At 53.7% G+C, this 20,116-nt stretch overlaps 3 protein-coding genes across 5 annotated transcripts; 2 read left to right on the top strand and 1 right to left on the bottom strand.

The window, feature by feature from the left end:
* The first annotated feature begins 43 nt into the window (after positions 1-43).
* On the top strand, positions 44-1,520 carry LOC122119690 (protein PET100 homolog, mitochondrial). Its single transcript, XM_042693715.1, has 4 exons — positions 44-151; positions 764-850; positions 1,013-1,045; positions 1,364-1,520. The coding sequence occupies exons 1-4, from the start codon at positions 125-127 to the stop codon at positions 1,445-1,447; spliced, it is 231 nt and encodes a 76-aa protein (XP_042549649.1). The 5' UTR covers positions 44-124; the 3' UTR covers positions 1,448-1,520.
* A 2-nt stretch (positions 1,521-1,522) lies between these two features.
* On the bottom strand, positions 1,523-6,748 carry Pcp2 (Purkinje cell protein 2). 2 transcript variants are annotated; one of them, XM_042693712.1, is made up of 5 exons: positions 6,660-6,748; positions 3,526-3,624; positions 2,830-2,944; positions 2,574-2,698; positions 1,523-1,712 (listed from the first exon to the last, which is right to left on the bottom strand). In XM_042693712.1, the coding sequence occupies exons 2-5, from the start codon at positions 3,574-3,576 to the stop codon at positions 1,593-1,595; spliced, it is 411 nt and encodes a 136-aa protein (XP_042549646.1). In that variant the 5' UTR covers positions 3,577-3,624; positions 6,660-6,748; the 3' UTR covers positions 1,523-1,592. The 2 variants fall into 2 exon arrangements, with proteins under 2 accessions (XP_042549646.1, XP_042549647.1); XM_042693713.1 differs by lacking the exons at positions 3,526-3,624; positions 6,660-6,748 and adding an exon at positions 3,051-3,116.
* Positions 6,032-15,455, top strand: Stxbp2 (syntaxin binding protein 2). Of its 2 annotated transcripts, none has more exons than XM_042693700.1 (19): positions 6,032-6,119; positions 7,344-7,393; positions 7,582-7,663; positions 8,095-8,171; positions 8,406-8,484; positions 8,721-8,824; positions 9,057-9,205; positions 9,424-9,508; positions 9,588-9,718; positions 9,815-9,922; positions 10,248-10,305; positions 10,413-10,478; positions 10,577-10,657; positions 11,160-11,298; positions 11,689-11,798; positions 13,133-13,228; positions 14,308-14,393; positions 14,485-14,642; positions 15,300-15,455. In XM_042693700.1, the coding sequence occupies exons 1-19, from the start codon at positions 6,083-6,085 to the stop codon at positions 15,383-15,385; spliced, it is 1,782 nt and encodes a 593-aa protein (XP_042549634.1). In that variant the 5' UTR covers positions 6,032-6,082; the 3' UTR covers positions 15,386-15,455. The 2 variants fall into 2 exon arrangements, with proteins under 2 accessions (XP_042549634.1, XP_042549635.1); XM_042693701.1 differs by having other exon boundaries at positions 6,077-6,123.
* The last annotated feature ends 4,661 nt before the right edge of the window (positions 15,456-20,116 follow it).

Genomic DNA, 20,116 nt, shown 5'->3' with positions numbered 1-20,116 from the left:
CGTCATCAAGGCGTCTTCGACCAATCAGCTTTTAAGAGTGGTTCCGTTGCAACACCAATGAAGCGCTGTCTTGTTTGAGGGTCGGCTTTGGGCGGAAGTAGCCTCGAGACCCTGAGATGCGAAGATGGGGGTGAAGTTGGAGGTGTTTCGGGTCAGTGATCCCAGAAATAACTTAGGTGGCAGCTGTTCCTAGATCTGCGGATGAGGCCGTGGAAAGGGGTGCTTCAGAGAGCGGGGGACCCCCGTAGAGAAAGCACTCGAGATCTGGGAGGGACATTTACAGTTGGAAACCCGAAAGAGGAGCGCTAGACTGAAGGAGCTTGGAGGGCAGCTTCTGGGTTTGGGAAACCCATGAGGGATGGCGGGAGGAAGGACTTCACAGAGGGGTGAGCTGAAGTGTGGGGGGGCGTCTAGAGGAAGGAGGGCTTGAGACCTTGGGGAAATCTCTAGCTTCATGGTGGGCAGGCGTGTGCCTCTGATGGGGAGTCTCATTGGCTTAGGGCTAGAGGGGCTTGGGGGTGCTCCTAGAATCTGATTCAGGGGTATCTAAGGAGATCTCAGGGAAGGTGTCTTTGTAGGTGCTCTTGTGCTGCTGAGACTTGTGTATGTTTCTTTAAGAGGGAGACTTAGAGCTACCCAGCCTCCAACATTCTGAGAGCCAGGCTTTACGGTGTCAACCTCCTGTCATGATGGTGGTGGCACTTACGGACAAGGGGATGTGTCTGTCCTCTAGACTCTGTTCACCCACCCCTTGCCTTTGCAGATGGTACTGTACCTCACTTTCCCCGTGGCTATGTTCTGGGTCTCCAATCAGGCCGAGTGGTTTGAGGACTCTGTCATACTACGTAAGGTGGGCATAAAAAGAGTTTTCATTGGTTCATTCCAGAGGGCATGGGGCAATCATGCCGTTGGTGACCATTGTCTGCTTTCCATAAGCCAACCTTGCCCTGGGTATGGGGGGCTCTGGCTGTTCCTGATTCTTGCCCCCATCTGTGACTTTTTTCCCCCATAGAGGGAGCTGTGGCCCCCTGAGAAGGAAAGCCAGGTAAGTACCCTAATTTTCCTTTCCATGGAGACAGGGAGGGAAATGGGTTGCTATGGCTATGAGGGCTTTCAAATAAAAAAAATCCCCTTCAGCCATCAGTAGGGAATTGAGAGTAGACAGGCAAATAACTTCCTTCTTGCCCTCCTGAAAGATGAAGCTGATCTCATTTATTCCTTGGTTGTAACTGACACAGGACTCCCAGTGTAAATACTAAACTCTGATGCCAGGGGCAGGGTAATGGGAAGTGTTGGTCCAGAACCTGAGGATGTGACCCCCCCCCCCCCTCTCCTCGACATCCCATCTAATCCTCTTCCTTAGCGTCAAGAGCTAGAAGGATTCAAGGATCGGTTACGGAAGCAGCGGGAAGAGAAACTCCTTCATTCTGCCCAGCAGAGCTCCTGAGGCCTCCTTAAATCGCCCCCCCCCCCCCCCCCCCCCCGGCTGCCGCTGCCAAAATAACACATACTCAGTTCTTGGTTCCTGGTGTGCAAATGTTTTTATTGTTTGTTTTTCAGGGGCCCAGAGAGGCCCAGATCAACTCGGGCCCTCAAGGGGCTTGTGTCTGGGGCTGGGGACTGCTGTTCCTGCGGAAGCCAAGAGCAGCGGGGTCCTGAGGGGTGAGCAGGGGCTGAGGGCTGAGGGTCCCAGCTCGTTTCTGCATTCCATCCTGTGGATCAAAGGAAGGGTCAGACAGAGGGAGGCACTATAGGGAGTACAGGCCAGAGGTGGCAAAAGGGTTCAAGAGAGGGTATACGTGGGACCTGGGTCCCACTCCTCTGTCCTCACAAACAATTTCTCTTTCTTCCTTTTCCCTTTCTTCCTTCTTTCCTTCCTTCCCTTTCCTTCCTTCCCTCCCTTTTCTCTATCTCTCTTCCTCCGTCTCCTCCTCCTCCTCCTCCTCCTCCTCCTCCTCCTCCTTTTCCTTCTTTTTATGGTTCCAGCACTGAAGCTTGAACTCTAGGCCTTGTGCTCTCACTTGGCTTTTTTTCATTCAAGGCTAGCTCTCTACCACTTGAGCCACAACTCTGCGATGGCTTTTTTGGTGGTTAATTGGAACTAAGAGTCTCACAGACTTTTTCTACCCCGACTGACTTTGAATATCAATCCTCAGATCTTAGCCTGGGAGTAGCCAGGATCACAGGTGCGAGCACCGGACACCTGGCAATAGGATATTTTCTGGGTGTACCTTTATTTGACATGTAGGATGATTTTGGGTGTGCAGTGGTGGGTTTCAGACTCTCCCTAGGGGGCTCAATCAGAACCCAGGAAGGGGCCTGTTTTCTCCTTTGGCCTCCCTGAACCCTTCAGATGTGAGAGCAAGAACTACAAGTTCCAACCACAGCTCTGACTCCAGCATGGCCCCTGTATGACCTTGAGCCTCCCTCAGCCCTGTCAGCACCTTAGTCTTCCCATCTGAATTCAGGGCAAATGATGCACAGATGGAGAGGTGAGGCCCTATTCCTTCCTGGTCAGGGTTGGGGAGCAGCGTTAGAGAGGGCAGCCTGGCAGATGGCTAAACATCACCTACCTTGGGGCCAATGGGCTGGAAGCCAGGCAGGGCGTTGATGGTCACGCGCTGGTCATCCATCCGGCGGCCCTGGGTGCTGGCCAGTATGTCTATGAGACTGTCCATCTCAGGCGCGGAGCCACCCTCTGTGTGAAACAGAAACACGAGTGTGAATTCACACATAAGACTCCGGAGGATCCCACCCTATCCCCACAGGCCTCCTTGAGCACCCCCAGTACTCTTGCCCCACTTGCCCCCCCTCCATGCCAAGGCTCACGGCTCTCAGGGGTCTGGCCGGGTCCAGTCTGTAGAGAACAGCGCTGCTCCTCCATCCGATCGCCCTGCACGTGGCTCAGCAGGTTGAAGAAGCCATCTTGATCTGGTGAGCCTGCCTGGAGACAGATACATTTGGTCCAGGTGGGGACATCACCCCTGCCCTCCAAGCCAGCTGGCTCCCACCCCAACCAGGGCTGCCTTTCTGTCTGGCTTGGCTCTCACCATGGTCCTTGTCAATCTGCTGCTCTGCAGAGCTGTTCTGAATGAGACATGCGGCTCCTTCTCAATCCTGACCCCCGCCCCTGCCCCAGGGGCTGCAGCAAGCCCAGCCACTTCACGTGGTGCAGCCGCAAGGGAGAGGTTGCAGTGACAACCTCCCAAGGCCTAGGCTGGGACCAGGGGTGGCCCCAACCGGGGGTGAATTAGGACTGAAATATAAACTAGGTGACTAGGGCTAAGTTCCAGCACCTGCCATCTCCTGGGGGGGAGGGGGGGTGTAGAACCAAGAGCCCCTCACTCTGCCTTGAATAGAGGTGGGCACTCTGCCCCTCTGCCCATCCCCACCTCTCTACAATGGCAACTGGGTCAGAGGACCTTGGAGACTTGCTTGCTAATTAGGTGCCCTACAAATTAACTAGTCTTGTCAATCATGGGAGCTGGAGGAGGTGGGGGAGGAGTGCTGTGGGTCCCCTCTTACCTCGCCCAAGGACTCTGAGCCTCCTTCCTGTCCCTTCTCTTCCTGCTCCATGATGGCCCTGCCTGCACTCTGTCTACTCTTCTGGCCTCTATCCTGGTCCTGCACCAAAGAGAACCTTTTTAAATGCTAAGGTGGATGGGGGGATAGATACTCCCCCCCCCCCCCCAGTCCCAAATCCCCAGCTCATGCCCCATCTGCTCCCACGCAAGCTTAAGCCCCATCAAGATGATCCAGATAATTGTTTGGCCAGACCAATGCTGGGCCTGGGTGAGGGTCAGGAGCCGGACAGCATGGGTTTTGACATTGCTGGGGCCAGCCACAAGCATCTGGCCCCCAGGACTCTGGGATGGAGAAGGGGTGGGGGATGGAAGAAGTCAGACTGATGTTGGAGAAGACTGGCCAATGGGAGGGCGGAGCCTGCAGCCCATCCTTGAGAATCAGTACCAGATGTTCCCACCCCCCCCCCCTCCCCCCCGGCCTTTGCCCCACAAGCACCTGTGGGTTTTTCTTGCTAGGAAAGCAGTTGCTATCCACAAGGTGTCTCAGAGGAGGAAAGTAGAGTCTCTTCCTGCCCTCAGGTACCACTAGCAGGTCTAGCTCCAGCTCTGTCTCCTGGCCACTGTACCCTTCTCTGTCCCTGAGGTCTGCTTGCTCACCCCAAGCCAAACAAGAAAATCCCCTGTCTTCTGTCCATCTTGCTCTGGGAGCTCTGTTCTCTCTCCTAAGATAGTTCTGGAAGCCAGTCCCTTCTTGAATAAACCCTGGCTACTGAGGCATCCTCATCCAGATCCCTCCAAGCTCTCTGTGCATGGGTGCCAGAACAAAAGTATCCCAGAACAGAGCCTAAAGCAATGGAAATACATTGTCACGTGGTTCTGAAGTCTGAAATCAAGGTGTCAAAAGGGCTGTTTCCTTCTTTGGTTTCAAGTTTCCTCCATGTCCTTCTTCTGGCTAGGGGCTGTCACAAGTCCTTGGTGTTCCTAGCCTCGAGCCTGGGAGATGGGACCCTGTGTCCCTGTCTCCGTGAGGCCTTTTGGTAAGGACACTGGTAATTTTGGAGGAGGGACAGTCCTTCAATGATTTCCTCTCCCCTATTTGACACTATAATCCCTCTTCCTGCTCCCAATCTGGAGAGGCAGGTAGGGAATTCTCTATTTCCACTGCTCAACACCCTCCTTTGGGCTCAAAGCAAACCCAAATACTTTGAGGTACTGCAAATGGCCAAAATTTAGCTACAGTGCTATGTGCCAGGGGCTTGCACCTGTAATCCTAACTACTCAGGAGGCTGAGTCTTGGAGGATTGAAGTTCAAAGCCAGCCTAGGGGAAAAAAGTCCTGGGGATTCCATCTTCAATTAGCAAAATGCTGAATTAGGGGTGTGGCTCAAGTGGTAAAGCACCAGCATGAGTGAAAAAGCCAAGGGAGAGCACAAGGCTTGATTTAGTTCAAGCTCCAGTGTATCAGCACACTCCCCTCCTTCTCCCAAGTCTGTCTTTTCTATCCTGGTGATCTCACTTCCTGCATGACCTGCACCCTCACTTCTAACTACACAACTCACAATTCTCACTCCCCCCCCCCTTTTTTTTGTAGTACTGGGGTTTGAACTCAGTGCTTTGCAACTTGCTATGCAAGAACTTTGCCACTTGAGCAACACTCACTGCCCTCCTTCCCTGCTTTAACAGGGGGGTCATCGCAGGTGATTTACATTTCTCCAGATTTGTGGGTAGAATCCCAATGGGTTCTTTTCTATGATCTTGAACTCTTTTCTATGATCTTGAACGGGGGTCTTCCTGAGCCTCTCTTCCCTCCTCTGTATGGGGGTAATTATTATTATTGTTATTATCATTTTTTGTCAGTCATGGGTCCTGAACTCTGGGCCTGGGCACTGTCCCTCAGCTCTTCAGCTCAAGGCAAGCACTCTACCACTTGAGCCACAGCGCCACTTCCGGCTTTTTCTGCTTATGTGGTGCTGAGGAATCGAACTCAGGGCCTCATCATGCATGCAAGGCAAGCACTCTACCACTGAGCCACCTTCCCAGCCGTGGGGGTAATTCTTGTCAGAATGTCTGGCAGGATTGAGAAAACTCATATCACACAGCCATGTTCCTCATTGGTGTTCACACCTGTAATCCCAGCTATTCAGAAGGCTGAGATCTGAGCATCCTGGTTCGATGCAAGAAAGTCCCTGAGACCCGTTTCCCCAATTAACCAGTGAAAAGTAGAAAATGGAGTGGCTGTTTGAACGAACGGTAGAGCACTACCCTTGAGCATAAAAGCACAGGGACAGCACCTAGGCCCTGAATTCAAGTCCTAGTAGCTGCACAAATAAAACAAAAACCACCCATCACGCCCGGAGACCCGCCAGGCACTAGGAGCGCGTCCGCCCCTGCGCTGCACGCCACTGGCTGAGGCTTCCCTGCAAGAACTGGCCGAGGGGCGTGGCCAGGTGAGAAGAGGGCGTGGCCACACGCAAGGGCGTGGCCCACGTGGATGACGCGAGGGCCACGCCCCCACCTTGGGCCAGACCCGGAAGCTGCGGCGGCGCTCCTTGGGGGAAGATGGCGCCCTCGGGGCTGAAGGCGGTGGTGGGGGAAAGTGAGTGCTTCCCCGGGGTGGGGTCCCCTGGGGTGAGGGTGGGGGTCAGAGATCCGGGAGCTCCGGATTCTGGGGAGTTCAGGACGGCGGGAAGTCGGAGTCCGGGCTGGGCGCCTGAGCACCTGATCTCCGAGAGGGCGGGCGGGGACTTGGTATCAGCTCGGCTCCGGCCCCAGCTGAGCAAAGTTGGCCCCAGCTGAACGAAGTTGACCGGCTGGGCTCCAGGGTGTCCAGGGTTCAAGCCCAGAACCCTGGATCTTATCGGGTGCCTGCAGGAGAAAGGCATAACTGGATTTCCTCCACCCCATCGCATCCCCCGATTCTTGAGTTTCTGAGCAGAGCAAAGTTCGGGGCTGGACTCCCGGGGCCCCACGGTGCTCTGTCAGCGGCCCCAGGCGGTGTGGCGCGCAGGTGGCCACCGGGGCCTTTGCAGGAAGCAACTCCCTCCTGCACCATCTTTAAGATTCCCCTCCCCCCCACCCTAGCGACCGACCCGAAGGCCCAGGTTTTGGGAGAGGGGGGAGACGCCCCTCCCCTCACCCGGGGTTGTTCCGGCCTCGGCTGCTCCTTCCGCCCTGCTTGTCCAGATAACAGGGTAACTTGACAGTCTGACCAGTCCAGTGGCGAAGTTCTCCTGTCTCTTCCCCCTGCTCTTTCCTCTGGACAGAGAAGAGGCAGAGAAGATTGTGGTGCAGAACCCCAACTCAAAAAAAGAGGCCCTCCCCTGTCTTACATTAGAACTAACAAATGATTCCAGTTTACAGATGAGGAAACTGTGGGTTGGAGATAGATGAGCAAGCAGGCTTCAGAGCTGGGAAGGAACCAAGGGACCCTCATTCTAGTATTTTGGGGTCTAATAGATGTGTGTGTGTGCAGGATCTTGCTGAATAGATGTGTGTGTGTGTGTGTATGTGTGTGTGTGCAGGATCTTGCTGACTGTCCCACAGTGGGAAACCTTGAGATCCTAGGAGGAGAGGCAGTTAAACCTGCCTAGCTTTCCCTTCTTCCACTGATCAAGAACTTAGGCAAGTTGCCTGTTCGCTCAGAACCTCGGTTTCCCTGTCTGTAAACTGGGGGTGATGTCAAGAGCTACACTCTCAGGAGTGTGGTTAGGAAGGAGTATAATCTAGTTAAGATGGGGATCTGCAGCGCGCCCCCCTTCCCCCCAGCATGCATGATGGGACCAGAGAGCCTTCATTTGATCCTTTTCCTCCTTCACTGTAGAAATTCTGAGTGGGGTCATTCGGAGCGTCAAAAAGGATTCAGAATGGAAGGTAGGGGAGAGGCAGAATACATGGGTCATCTTGGGGTCCCTGAATGTAGGACCCCTTCCATGAGTTCCATGTTGGTGCAAGGGTGGAGTTGGGTGAGTGGCTCCTGGGTGCTCATGGAACTGAGTCCCGCCCACAATCTCTGCTATTCCTGTCCATTGATTGGTTCATATGTCCATCCCTCTGGACAGGTACTCATTATGGACCATCCAAGCATGCGCATCTTGTCATCTTGCTGTAAGATGTCGGACATCTTGGCGGAGGGCATCACCAGTGAGTAGATAGCCCCCTAACTCCTCTACTGTGCTCCTCAGATGAAACATGTAGGATCCCCTCAAATTTTCATAACTGTACAGTTCTCCACATAGATATATCCCAGGGTACGTGACCAGGTCAAGGCCCAAATGTACAGGCTGAACAAGGGGAGCCCACAGTACCCCATGAAGGACTCACTGACTGTATATACCTGTATGTATGTAGTAGGCCCAGGGTAGATTCAGAGTGTGGGGGCCCCCCCCCTCCACACACACACACAATAGGTGACTCCAAAATTTCAGAATCCTGACTGTAGCTCTTAGATAGATCACTCCTAGATGTGTTTCTCCAGCTTAGGGACTTCACCCTTCTCTCCAAAACATCCAGTTCCCCAAATCTGGGAGTCCCCTTACATCACCCAGGTGTACCCCTCCCTCTGTTGCTACTAGTTGTTGAAGACATTAACAAGCGACGAGAGCCCATTCCCAGCCTGGAGGCCATTTATCTGCTGAGCCCCACGGAGAAGGTGACTGTTGCCATGAGTGTGTGTCTGTGTGTATGTGTCTGTGTGTATGTGTGTCTGTCTGTCTGTCTGTGCATGCCTGTAGACTGGGCAGCATGTATGTGTGATATGTCTTTACACATAGTGGGAGGTGGGCAGTGGCTGTGGGGAAGGGGTGCCCAAGCACAGGATGGGGGGAGTGTTGAAGTGTAGAATCAGACACAGCAAACAATCTGTATTCCCCCCCCAACCCCCCAGTCGGTCCAGGCCTTGATTGCAGATTTCCGGGGGACTCCTACCTTCACCTACAAAGCAGCACATATCTTCTTCACTGACAGTGAGTGAGGAGAGTGTGGGGGTAGTGGGTAGGGTGTGTGTGTGTGTGTGTGTGTGTGTGTGTGTGTGTGTGTGTGTGTGTGTGTGTGTGTGTGTGTGTGTGTGTGTGTGTGTGTGTGTGTGTGTGTGTGTGTGTGTGTGTGGAGGGGTAGGGTGTGTGTGTGTGTGTGTGTGTGTGTGTGTGTGTGTGTGGAGGGGATGGCTTTGACCTGATGGCCTTTTCTGGCCACTCTGCAGCCTGCCCCGAGCCCTTATTCAGTGAGTTGGGCCGCTCTCGTCTGGCAAAAGTAGTGAAGACCCTGAAAGAAATCCACCTTGCCTTCTTGCCCTACGAGGCCCAGGTACAGTCTTGAAATAAATAGCCCAAACTCCCTGAGAAACAGACCCTGAAACCTAGTGCCAACTGGGAAATCAGCCAAAGTTACAAGCCTTTGCCACTCAGGGCAATTGGCATTCCTTCCCTCTGGGAGCCACAGGGGGGCAGCATGGAGCTCTGGGGAGAGGAGGTGGAGTTAATGACTAGAGGTTGAGCTGTGCGCCTAGAGTGGTGACCCCTGTCACTTCTGTCCCCAGGTGTTCTCTCTGGATGCTCCACACAGCACCTACAATCTCTACTGTCCCTTCCGGGCAGGGGAGAGGACACGGCAGCTTGAGGCACTGGCCCAGCAGATAGCTACACTGTGTGCTACTCTGCAGGAGTACCCAGCCATCCGCTACCGCAAGTGGGGACCCAGCCTAACCCTAAAGCTACCTATCTTGAACTTCACCCCAGCCTACAGCCAGTCTTTACTCTTGCTGCTGACCCCAGCCCCTGACCTCTGACCTTGGGCCCCGGTTCCCATCCTCAGCCTCACTCTTGACTCCCCTTTCTGCAGTGGGTGCCCAGTCCTCTCAGCCCCCCACACCCTGACGTCCCTTATGTCTGATTGTGCCTCTCCAGGGGTCCAGAGGACACGGCTCAGCTGGCCCACGCTGTCCTGGCCAAGCTAAATGCCTTCAAGGCAGACACTCCCAATCTGGGCGAGGTGAGGGGGGCATTGGGGAAGAGGGTGAGGCCCCAAAGAGTTAGGGACAGCATCCTTAGCTCTGTCCCTTCCTGTCTAGGGCCCTGAGAAGACCCGGTCACAGCTGCTGATCGTGGACCGGGCAGCAGACCCTGTGTCCCCGCTGCTGCACGAACTCACATTCCAGGCCATGGCCTATGATCTGCTAAACATAGAACAGGACACATACAAGTGGGTGGACCCCCAGGGTATGCCCTCCACTCCCACTGCTGCTCGCCTGGGTCCCAGCTAGTGCCTTCATGTCCCCTACTGCTGCTTCTCCTCCAGGTACGAGACCACAGGACTGAGCGAGGCCCGGGAGAAGGCTGTGCTGCTGGATGAGGACGATGACCTATGGGTGGAGCTTCGGCACATGCACATTGCAGACGTATCCAAGTGCGTGCATGCACTCGGTGGGCTCTGGTGGTTCAGGGCCCACCTGGATACCCCTGGCCCCCTCACCTGCATGGGATCCCTGGCTGCACCCAGGCCTTGAGTGTCCCACAAGCCCCATCCACCCACAAGCCACACCCACTTACAAGCTGCTCCCCTACAAAAGGCCACACCCCTTCAGGTTGTTGGCCCGCCTCCAATCACAGCTCCACCCCTCATGACCTGGTACCCATATGTGTCCTCTGCCCCCCCCCCCCTCCATAGCACATGACATCCCCTCCCATCTACAGACTAACCCCTTCACACTCTGTCCCCTGCTTATGGCTAGGAAGGTCACGGAGCTTCTGAAGACGTTCTGTGAGAGTAAGCGACTGACAACGGATAAGGTAAGGGGCAGAAGAAGGGGAGGCCCTCAGCCTGACTCCTGAACCAGCAGCAGAGACACCAGCCTGCGCTCACCGCCTCCCCCTGGCCTCTCCCACCCCTGCCCCAGGCTAACATCAAAGATCTGTCCCACATTCTGAAGAAGATGCCCCAGTATCAGAAGGAACTGAACAAGGTGAGCTGGGTACCCGGAACGTCCCCCAGCCCCATTCTCCGACCTGTACCCCGACTTGACAAGTCTGTTACCCTCACCTCCTGGCCCGTACCCCACAGTACTCTACGCACCTGCATTTGGCAGATGACTGCATGAAGCGCTTCAAGGGCTCAGTGGAGAAGCTGTGCAGTGTGGAGCAGGTAGGGGTGGGGCCTGCAGAAGTGTGTTCCTGGAGAGGCGTGGCTTCAGAGAGGGGCGGGACCTATGGAAAGTCTGTCCTTGGAGAGGGGTGGGGCTTCTGGGGGTGAGGCCTATGGGAAGTCCATCCTTGGAGATAGGCGGGTCTTTAGGGAGGGGGCGGGACTTGCAGGAAGTCTGTCCTTGGAGAAGGGTGGGGCTTCAGAGAAGGGTGGGTCCTACAGAACAGTTATCTTTGAGGTGGGAGGATCTTTACAGAGGGGCGGGACCTTGGAGAAGACTAGGACCCAGAGCCTTCCGTGGGTGGGGCCTTGGAAAGAGGCAAGACTGGGAATAAGGGTGAGGTTGGTGGGGAGGTGGTCCTGACACAGGTGGGCAAGGCCTTGGGAGACCATGACCAGGAGGCGTTGGGGACCAAGGCCTAGGAAGGCCTGCCCTGCCACCCCTAACCCCTTTCCTCCTCCTCTGAAATCCGGCTGGATTGCTGATCCTCATGTCCTGCAGGATCTGGCCATGGGCTCCGACGCGGAGGGCGAGAAGATCAAGGACGCTATGAAGCTGATCGTCCCTGTGCTGTTAGACACAGCGGTGCCGCCCTACGACAAGATCAGGGTCCTGCTGCTCTACATCCTTCTGCGGAACGGTGGGTGTCACCCACCAATGTTGGCGGGACTTTGCAACCCACAAACCCACATATGCCTTCTCTGGACTCTGTCGTCCCCCTCCTCCCCTCCCCCCATTCCCCCCCATGGTTGTGGTGACCTCCCATGAACAAGATAGCCCCTTTGACATGGAGACTCCCAACTCTATAAACTTGGGGTTCCCTCAGTTAAATCTGGAGGACTTCCCCACTCCCCTTGGGGATGCCTGTTACATTCCCTTTTTATACTAATTCTAGAAGTCCCCTGAGTCTGAGGACATCACAGCTGCAGGTCACCCCCATCCAGCGTCTGGGGTGACCTCACAGCTCTCCCACCCCAGGGTCCCACAGGGCCACTTTGCAGCGCCCCCCCCCCCCCTCCTCCTTCCCCAGGAGTGAGCGAGGAAAACCTGGCTAAGCTGATCCAGCATGCCAACGTGCAGGCCTACAGCAGCCTCATCCGGAACCTGGAGCAACTGGGAGGCACTGTCACCAACGCTGGGGTAGGTGGAGGCTGCTGTGAGCTTGTGTGTGTGTGGGGCGGGGGGAGGCCGCATCCCCAGTCGCTAGGTAACATAACAGGCAAGCGGGAAGGAGATGTGGCCATGGCTCAGAGCGGGGTCTGAGCCCTAGGGGTGGGTGATAGGGTCTCCAGCATTAGCAGGATTCAAGGTCAGCTGGCTTTTATGAGCCTACCCTCCCTCACCACCCCCCTCCCCCAATACTAACTTTCCTGTGTGCAGCTCTTGGTTTAGCCTGTCCTGTCTCTCTCTGACCCTACATGTCCCATCTCCCACTCCCTGCCACCACCATGGGCCTGTAGGTACCTGTGTGCTCCCAATCCTGGCCCTGGCCCTGGCCCTGGCCCTGGCCTCCCTTTGTTTTCTCCGGGTATTTCTTCTGTCTCCTGTCTTTCTGTTCTCTCTGTTTCTTCCTGCCCTGTTCCTTCTGTCTCCCCATCTGTCTGTCCTCATCTCTCCCTCTCTCTGCTTGTTTATTTAGCTCACTCTACATCAGTCAGTCAGTCAGTCAATCTATCTGTCTCTTTCTCTCTGATTCTCTGCTTTATTTTACCACCTCTGGTTCTGTCTTTCTCTCTTTGTCTGTTTCTCTCTCTTGTTTTCTGCTCCATTTCTTTACTTTTGTTTCTAAGTCTCTCTTCTTCTCAATCTTTCTTTTTCTCTTTCTCTTTCTCATTCTCTGCTTTTTTTTTTTTTTTGCATCTGTTCTGGGGCTTGAACTCAGGGTCTGGGTGGTATCCTTGAACCTTTTTCACTCCAGGCTGGTGCTCTACCACTTGAGCCACAGCTCCACTTCTGACTTTTTGGAAGTTTATTGGAGATAAGGATCTCATGGAGGAGTTGGGGGTTTAGCTCAGTGGCAGAGCACTTGTCTGGCAAACGCAAGGCCCTGAGTTCAGTCTTCAGCTCTGTCTGTAAAAAAAAGCACCTCATAGACTTTCCTGCCTGGGTTGGCTTTGAACTGTAATTTTCAGATCTCAGCCTCCTGAGTAGCTAGGATTACAGGTGTGAGCCACCAGCACCAGGTTCAGAGATAAAGAGTCTCATGGACTTTCCTGCATGGGCTGGCTTTGAACCTCAATTCTCAGATCTCAGCCTCCTGAATAGCTAAGGTGACAGGTATGAGCCACCTGCACCCGGCTCACTCACATTCTTTGCTTCCTTTTTCGACTTGTTTCTGTCTGTGTGTCTGTCTGTCTCTTTCTGCTTCACTTCTTTTAGCTACACCTCCTCCCCAGCCAGACAAGGCCCCCACCCCACCTAGTACTCTCCTCCTTCCCCCACCCCCGCCGGCCCTGCATGCTCCCACTTTGTAGGGCCTGGGGACCTCTAGCCGGCTGGAGCGGAGGGAACGCACTGAGCCCACCTATCAGCTGTCCCGCTGGTCCCCGGTCATCAAGGATGTGATGGAGGTACTTGGGGGGCTAGTGGGAGGCTGGGGCCCCATTCCCCTGCTGGTCCAGTCAGTCCCTCAGCCTCCTGCCCGCTTACAGCGCTAAGCCTGAGGCTTAGAGGAAAATCCCTCATTATTGGCATTCCTTATATGCCTAGGGGTATCCTACGCCTGCACCCCAGGAATTAGGGCAGCACAGGGATTCTCCCTTACTGGAGTATCTTGCTTACCTTCCTACCTGCTGCTGCCCACAACTTCCGTGTGCCTCTACATTTTTTTTTTTTGGGTCTGGTTGTGGGGCTTGAACTCTGGGCCTGGGTGCTGTCCCTCAGCTCTTCAGCTCAAGGCTAGCGCTCTACCACTTGAGCCACAGCGCCACTTCTGGCTTTTTTTCTTTTTGCTTATGTGGTGCTGAGGAATGGAACCCAGGGCCTCATGCATGCAAGGCAAGCGCTCTACCACTGAGCCACCTTCCCAGCCCTGCCTCTACATTTTTATGTGTGTGTGTGTGTGTGTGTGTGCATGCACGTGCGTGGGCACACACATGTGTGCATGTGTGCACACTGGTCCTGGGGCTTGATCTCAGGGCCTGGGCATTGTCCCTGAGCTTTTTTTGCTTTTTTTTTGCTCGAGGTTGGCATTCTGCCACTTTGAGCCACAGCACCACTTCTTGCTTTTTGCTTGGAGATGAGTTTCATGGACTTTTCCTGCCTGGGATGGCTTTGAACCATGATCCTCGGATCTCAGCCTCCTTCAATTCTCCTTCCCTTTCTCTCCAGAAGTCTCCCCAACTCCCCCTCTCCCCCCCTTCCTGGCTATCCTGAGACCTCCCCAAAAGCATTTCTAGCAAATAGTGCCATGACAAGGGCCTGGCTTTGGCCTGTCCTTGTAGGGTCCTAGTGCCTCTTTCTTGGGGGTCCAGCAACCTTGGCCTCCCCTTCACCATGGGCTTTGGATGTCAGGACTCTGGGTTCCCCAAGGGGCGGAAGGTAGAGATAGAAGCTCCTCCTTGCCAGGATCACAGCTTCTGAACACCCCAGTCCCTGAGCCCTGCTGTCTAAAGCTCCTCCCCTAAACTCCCCCCTTCTGGCCACCCAGGATGCTGTGGAGGACAGGCTGGACCGGAAGCTGTGGCCCTTTGTGTCTGACCCCACCCCCACTCCCAGCTCCCAGGCTGCAGTCAGGTGAGCTGAGAGAGAGGCCCTTGTTGGGGGAGTCAGGAGGACATGCTGATGTCTCCAGCCTGGGCTGACCTTTGTCCTCTGTCCCCCACAGTGCCCGCTTCGGCCACTGGCACAAGAACAAGGCGGGTGTTGAGGCTCGGGCAGGGCCAAGGCTCATTGTGTACATTGTGGGTGGCGTGGCCATGTCAGAGATGAGGGCTGCTTACGAGGTGACCCGGGCCACCGAGGGCAAATGGGAGGTGCTTATTGGTAAGTAGCCAGACCCTGGGGTGGGGGGCCCATGAGCTGGGGCTGGACTTGGGGGTATCCGAGGGACTGAGGCTAGATTTGGGAGCATCTGAGAGGGGTGAGGGTTAGACTCTGGGGGTATCTGAGGGACTGGAGCTGGACTTCTTGGTCTTTTAGGAGCCAAGGCTTGACTTTTTTTTTTTTTTTTTTTTTTTGGGTCTTGGGGTTTGAACTCCAGGCTGGGGTGCTGTCCCTAAGCACTTTAGCTCAAGGCTGGTGTTCTACCACTTGAGCCACAGCACCACTTCTGGTTTTCTGGTGGTTCATTGGAGATAAGAGTCTCCTGTACTTTCCTGCCTGGGCTGGCTTTGAACCACAATCTTCACATCTCAGCCTCCTGAGTAGCTAGGATTACAGGTGTGAGCCATCGGTACCTGGCCAAGGCTACACTTTTTTGAGGTCCCTGAGAGGCTGGGGCTTGAGTTCTAAGAGAAGGGGCCACCTTAGGTGGGTCGGGGCTGGATACCATGTTCCTAAGTTTCTAGATTCTGGAATCCTTAGAAAAATCAGGGGCCTGGTTTGAGGAGGGGGCAGGGACAGGCCCCTTATTGGTCAGGATCCTGGCCCCCAGGGGCCAAGGTAGCACCCCGAAGTCTATAGTCTTCCCCTCCTGCCCAGGCTCCTCGCACATCCTCACCCCTACCCGCTTCCTGGATGACCTCAAGACGCTGGACCAGAAGCTGGAGGATATTTCCCTGCCTTGACCGTGCCCCCTGCCTCTGCCTCTACCTCCCCTCTCCAGAGAAATAAATGCTCCCTTCTGTCTGTTAACAAGCACTGCCTACTTTACTGTCTTTTTCAAGAGAGCCCCTTGGAGCTGTGCTGGGCCAGCTCTGGGCCCCAGCCCCCCCCACCCACTATTGTCCTACTAAGTCTTCTCTTGACTCCCAAGGGCCTCTTCCCCTATGTGGTAACCAGGTTAAGAACCTGGGTGTTAGCTTGAATATTGCCTCTAAGTTATACTGGTCCCCTTGCTGGGGCCCTATCCAAAATCTGGGCATCTTTTGGCTATTCAGTATTATTAGCATATTAGAATATGCTTGTGTGGGGGTTCCTTCCTCCCCTCCCCTCAATAAACTGTCCCAGTGGCTTCTGAAGCCAAACAAGGCTGAGGGTGTGCCCAGCTTCAAGGGTTCAGAACCTGCTGTCAAATGAGGGCAGACACGGAGCACATCTGTCCATTGTCTTCCCCACCCCAGGTGTTCCTGGGGCTCGCGATTGCAGGGCTTATCAGAGACTTTAGTGGGTGTATCTGTTTGCTCAGGCTGTTTAACCACAGATTGGGTAGCTTCACATAAATGGAAGGGTTGCCAAAAGGAGACCACCACGTGGTTCAGTCAGAAGAGAGTTTACTGGGAGAATCAAACCTCCAGCCGGCACCCCGTGTAGGTGTTCAGAGCTGCAGAGCGTAGCACATAGCATATAGCATGGAAGGCGAGGAGGTGTGGCCACAGCAGAGGGCGAAGTAACTTCAGAGCCTGGGATCCTTCTGCTGACTCACAGTCAGGTGATTGACAGTTGTAGGTCATTACTGGTTTTCTACCAGGTGATTTCTGGTAAGGCTAGGTGCTGTCTTTCAAGAAGAAGAAGGGGGAGACGAGGGCTGTTCCTAACAGAAAGCAGTAGGAAGGTTCCTCAGCTCCAGTGGTAGTAAATCTGAGAGCAAGGCCTTGACCTTTCACCTCGGCTTGTAGATAGATGGTTGTCTTCTCTCTGTGGTCATCTTTCTAGAGTCCTGTGTCCTAATTTCCAACTCCTCTTTTTTCTTTTGGCTATAACTCATGGCCTCACACCTGTGAATCAGGGCCTGCTCTACCACTTGAACTCCACTACCCGCAACTCCCCCCACTTTTTTTTTTTTTTTTTTGCCAGTCCTGGGGCTTGAACTCTGGTCCTGGTTGCTGTCTCTGAGCTGCTTCTGCTCAAGGCTAGCACTCTACTTGAACCACAGGACCACTTTTGTCCTTTTCTGAGTAGTCTCACAGACAGACTTACCTGCCTGGGCTGGCCTTAAACCACGATCCTCAGATCTCAGCCTCCTAAGTAGCTAGGATTACAGGCATGAGCTAGTGCCCATCTCCCCAGCCCTTTTTTTTGGGGGGGGGGGTCCGGTCGTGGGGCCTGAACTCTGGGCCTGGGCACTGTCCCTCAGCTCTTCAGCTCAAGGCTAGCGCTCTAACCACTTGAGCCACAGAGCCACTTCCGGCTTTTTTTCCCCTGCTTATGTGGTGCTGAGGAATCGAACCCAGGGCCTCATGCATACAAGGCAAGCGCTCTACCACTGAGCCACCTTCCCAGCCCCTCCCCAGCCCTTTTAAACTTTAGTTATCTTTCAGGTACAGTCTTAGATTTTTTTGGGGGGGGGGGTGGGGTAGCTCTGCCACTTGAGTTACAGCACAATTTTTGGCTTTTTCTGAGCTTATTGGAGATAAGAGTCTCACTGGGCTGGCTTTGAGTCACAATCTTCAGATTTCAGCCTCCTGAGAAGCTAGGATTTACAGGCATGAGCCACAGGTGCCTGGCTGATCTGTGACGTTTGAGTGGCTGGGCTTACTGGTATACACCACCTCACCTGGCCCTTCTCAGAAGACTACTGGTCAGATTAGTGACTTAGTTTTGCTTTAAAGACCTTGTCTCTAAATCCTGTTATATTGAGATATCCGGGGACAGGATGTAGCCAATAGTACTTGGCTGAGATGAAGTGCTGGGCCCTGAGTTCAAGTCTTAGAGAGAAAGAGAGGGAGGACAGTTAGGGGGACCACATGGAAGGGTACTGACCAGCAGCAAGCAATGAGCACCCAGCTGGGGGTGTAGCTCAGTGGTTAAGCTGTTGCTTAGCAAGCCAGACACCCTGGTTTCCATCCCCAGCATTGGAATTAAAACAAACAAAAAACCAATGTGAGTGCCACTTGCAGGTGTGTGGAGAGCTGCTCTGGAGATGGGGAATGACAGGTAGAGAAGGAAGCAGAGCCCGGGACGGGTGGGGTTCCAGATGGGTGGGGTCTTTGGGGGAGGATGGGTGTGTGTGTGTGGAAGAACGGGCACAGCGCCCCCCGGTGGCCCGGCTCAGAAGTAGCGAGCCGGGCTGGGAGGACTTTTCCTGATTTTGAGGTCACCCATCTTTTTGAGAATCCGGGGAAAAAAACAGGGTCGGCAGAGACCCCGGAGACAGACGATGTGTCCCAGATTCACGGCTGCAGCGATGACGACAGAGCGGGTGTGAGTGTGTGGGGGGAGGCCGGTTCTCAGGTTTCCATTTCCACCGCAGCGCCTGGGGGAGCATCTGCTAGTGCAGTTGGGGCGATGGCCGCGAGGGGGCGCTGCGGCTCAAGACACCTGCTTGAGCAAAAGAAAAAAAAGCTCAAGGACAGCAGTGTCCAGACCCCGAGTTCAAAGCCCCAGGACCCTCCCTCGCCCCCTCCACGCCAAAAACGTTCTCTGGGACCCTAAGAGCAACTGCAGCTGGCATGAAGAGACCCTAACCTGGCCTTTCTCAACATTTTACATTACCCAGAATCCTTCAAAACCCTCCTCTTAAGGATAAAAATTCCCTTCTCCGCTTTCTGTACAGTGTAGGGCTGCGCTCAGCACCTCCATCTCTTGCCTTATATAGGGACTTGTTCATATTTTCCTGTCCCTGGGCTTTTGCAATGTTGCCAGTGTAGCCAGTCTTCCCCCAACATGCACCCCTGATGCTGATTTTTTGGAGATGGAGTCTCTTGGACTTTTCTGCCCAGGTTGGTCTTGAACTATGGGTCTCAAGCTGCTGATGACCTAGAATTACAGGCATGAACCATCTGTGGCCAGCCCTAGCCATTATCTCCTGAGGATTGCTTCCACCTTTACCCTACCTCCTGCTGGAATTAATGGTGGGAATTTTCTCTCTTTTAGCTCAGCAACTCATTGGTTTGTATGGAAAGTAACAGTGGCTGCATTTTCTTCTGTGTCATTTGTGGGAATCCTTGAGGCCTGCTGGATACTTGAGCTGTGTTTCAGAATCACTTGTAGCTACACTGTAAACATGAAGGCTCCTCTAGGGACTACTGGCAGCTGTAATAAAATCATAACAATGATTACAGTTACTAGCTAGGAACACCAAGAGCCTGTTTATGTTCATTGTGGGGAGTTCTCAGTCCAGTATTGCAAAAGAGACTCAGGAACAATAAGTCCTTGGAATAACGAGGGAAAGGCTTGTGGGTTTCCATTTCCTCAGTGTTAAAAAAATGTAGCCAGAGCCGGGCGCTGGTGGCTCACGCCTGTAATCCTAGCTACTCAGGAGGCTGAGATCTGAGGATCGCGGTTCAAAGCCAGCCCGGGCAGGAGAGACCGTGAGACTCCTATCTCCAATAAACCACCAGAAAACCGGAAGTGGCGCTGTAGCTCAAGTGGTAGAGCACTCGCCTTGAGCTGAAGAGCTGAGGGACAGCGCCCAGGCCCAGAGTTCAAGCCCCACGACCAACAAAAAAAAAAAATGTAGCCAGAACCAAGTACAGGTGGTACATACCTATAATCCTAGTTACTTAGGAGACTGAGAGCTCGAGGATCCAAGTTCAAAATCAGCCCAGGCAGAGAAGTCTGGGAGAATCTATTTCCAAAAATAATCAGCTGGGTGCTGGTCCCTCATGCCTCTAATCCTAGCTACTCAGAACGCTGAGATCTGAGGATCACAATTCAAAGCCAGCCCTGGCTGAAAAATCTATGAGACTCATCTCCAATTAATCACAGGAAAAAATGGAAGTGCAGCTGTGGCTCAAAGTAGTAGAACACTAGCCTTGAGCAAAAGAAACTCAGGGACAGCATGTAAGTCCTGAGTTCAAGCGCAGGACTGGCACCAAAACAAAAACAAAAACAAAACACACACAAAAAGCAGCAAAATGTTGTGCCAGAGGTGTGGCTTGAGTGGTAGAACACCAGCTGAGTGAGTTCTAGTCCTAAATTCAAACTCAAGTACCAGCAAAAAAAAAACCCATATATATATTATATATATGTATATATATACACACACATATACATATAATTTACATATCTCTCCAAGCATGGGACCATACCTGTAACCCCAGCACTCTGGAACCTGAAGCAAGAGAATCATAAATTCCAGATTAACCTAGGCTATATAGAGTTAGAACCTACCTATGTGGGGAAAAAAAGTCCAAGCATGGTGGCTCATACATGTCATCTTAGCATCTAACTATTCAGGAGGTGGTGGAGATCAGGAGGATTGTTGTTCAAGGCCAGTCCAGGCAAAAAGGTAGTGAGACCACATTTTAATCTATAAGGCAGGTGCGGGGCTTTCCTGTCATACCAGCTGTCTATGTAGGAAGCCTTAGGTAGGAAGATCACTGACCCACGCTGACCCTGGACAAAAGCCACAGGAATCTATCTGAAAAATAACTAAAGCCAAAAACCACTGGAGATGTGGCTTAAGTGACGAGAGG

Source organism: Dipodomys spectabilis, unplaced genomic scaffold (assembly GCF_019054845.1).
Source record: "Dipodomys spectabilis isolate Male_0828 unplaced genomic scaffold, ASM1905484v1 ptg000173l, whole genome shotgun sequence".
Lineage (NCBI taxonomy): Eukaryota > Metazoa > Chordata > Mammalia > Rodentia > Heteromyidae > Dipodomys > Dipodomys spectabilis.
Note: the sequence above shows the minus strand (reverse complement) of the source record. Positions and strands in the feature narration are given on the sequence as shown.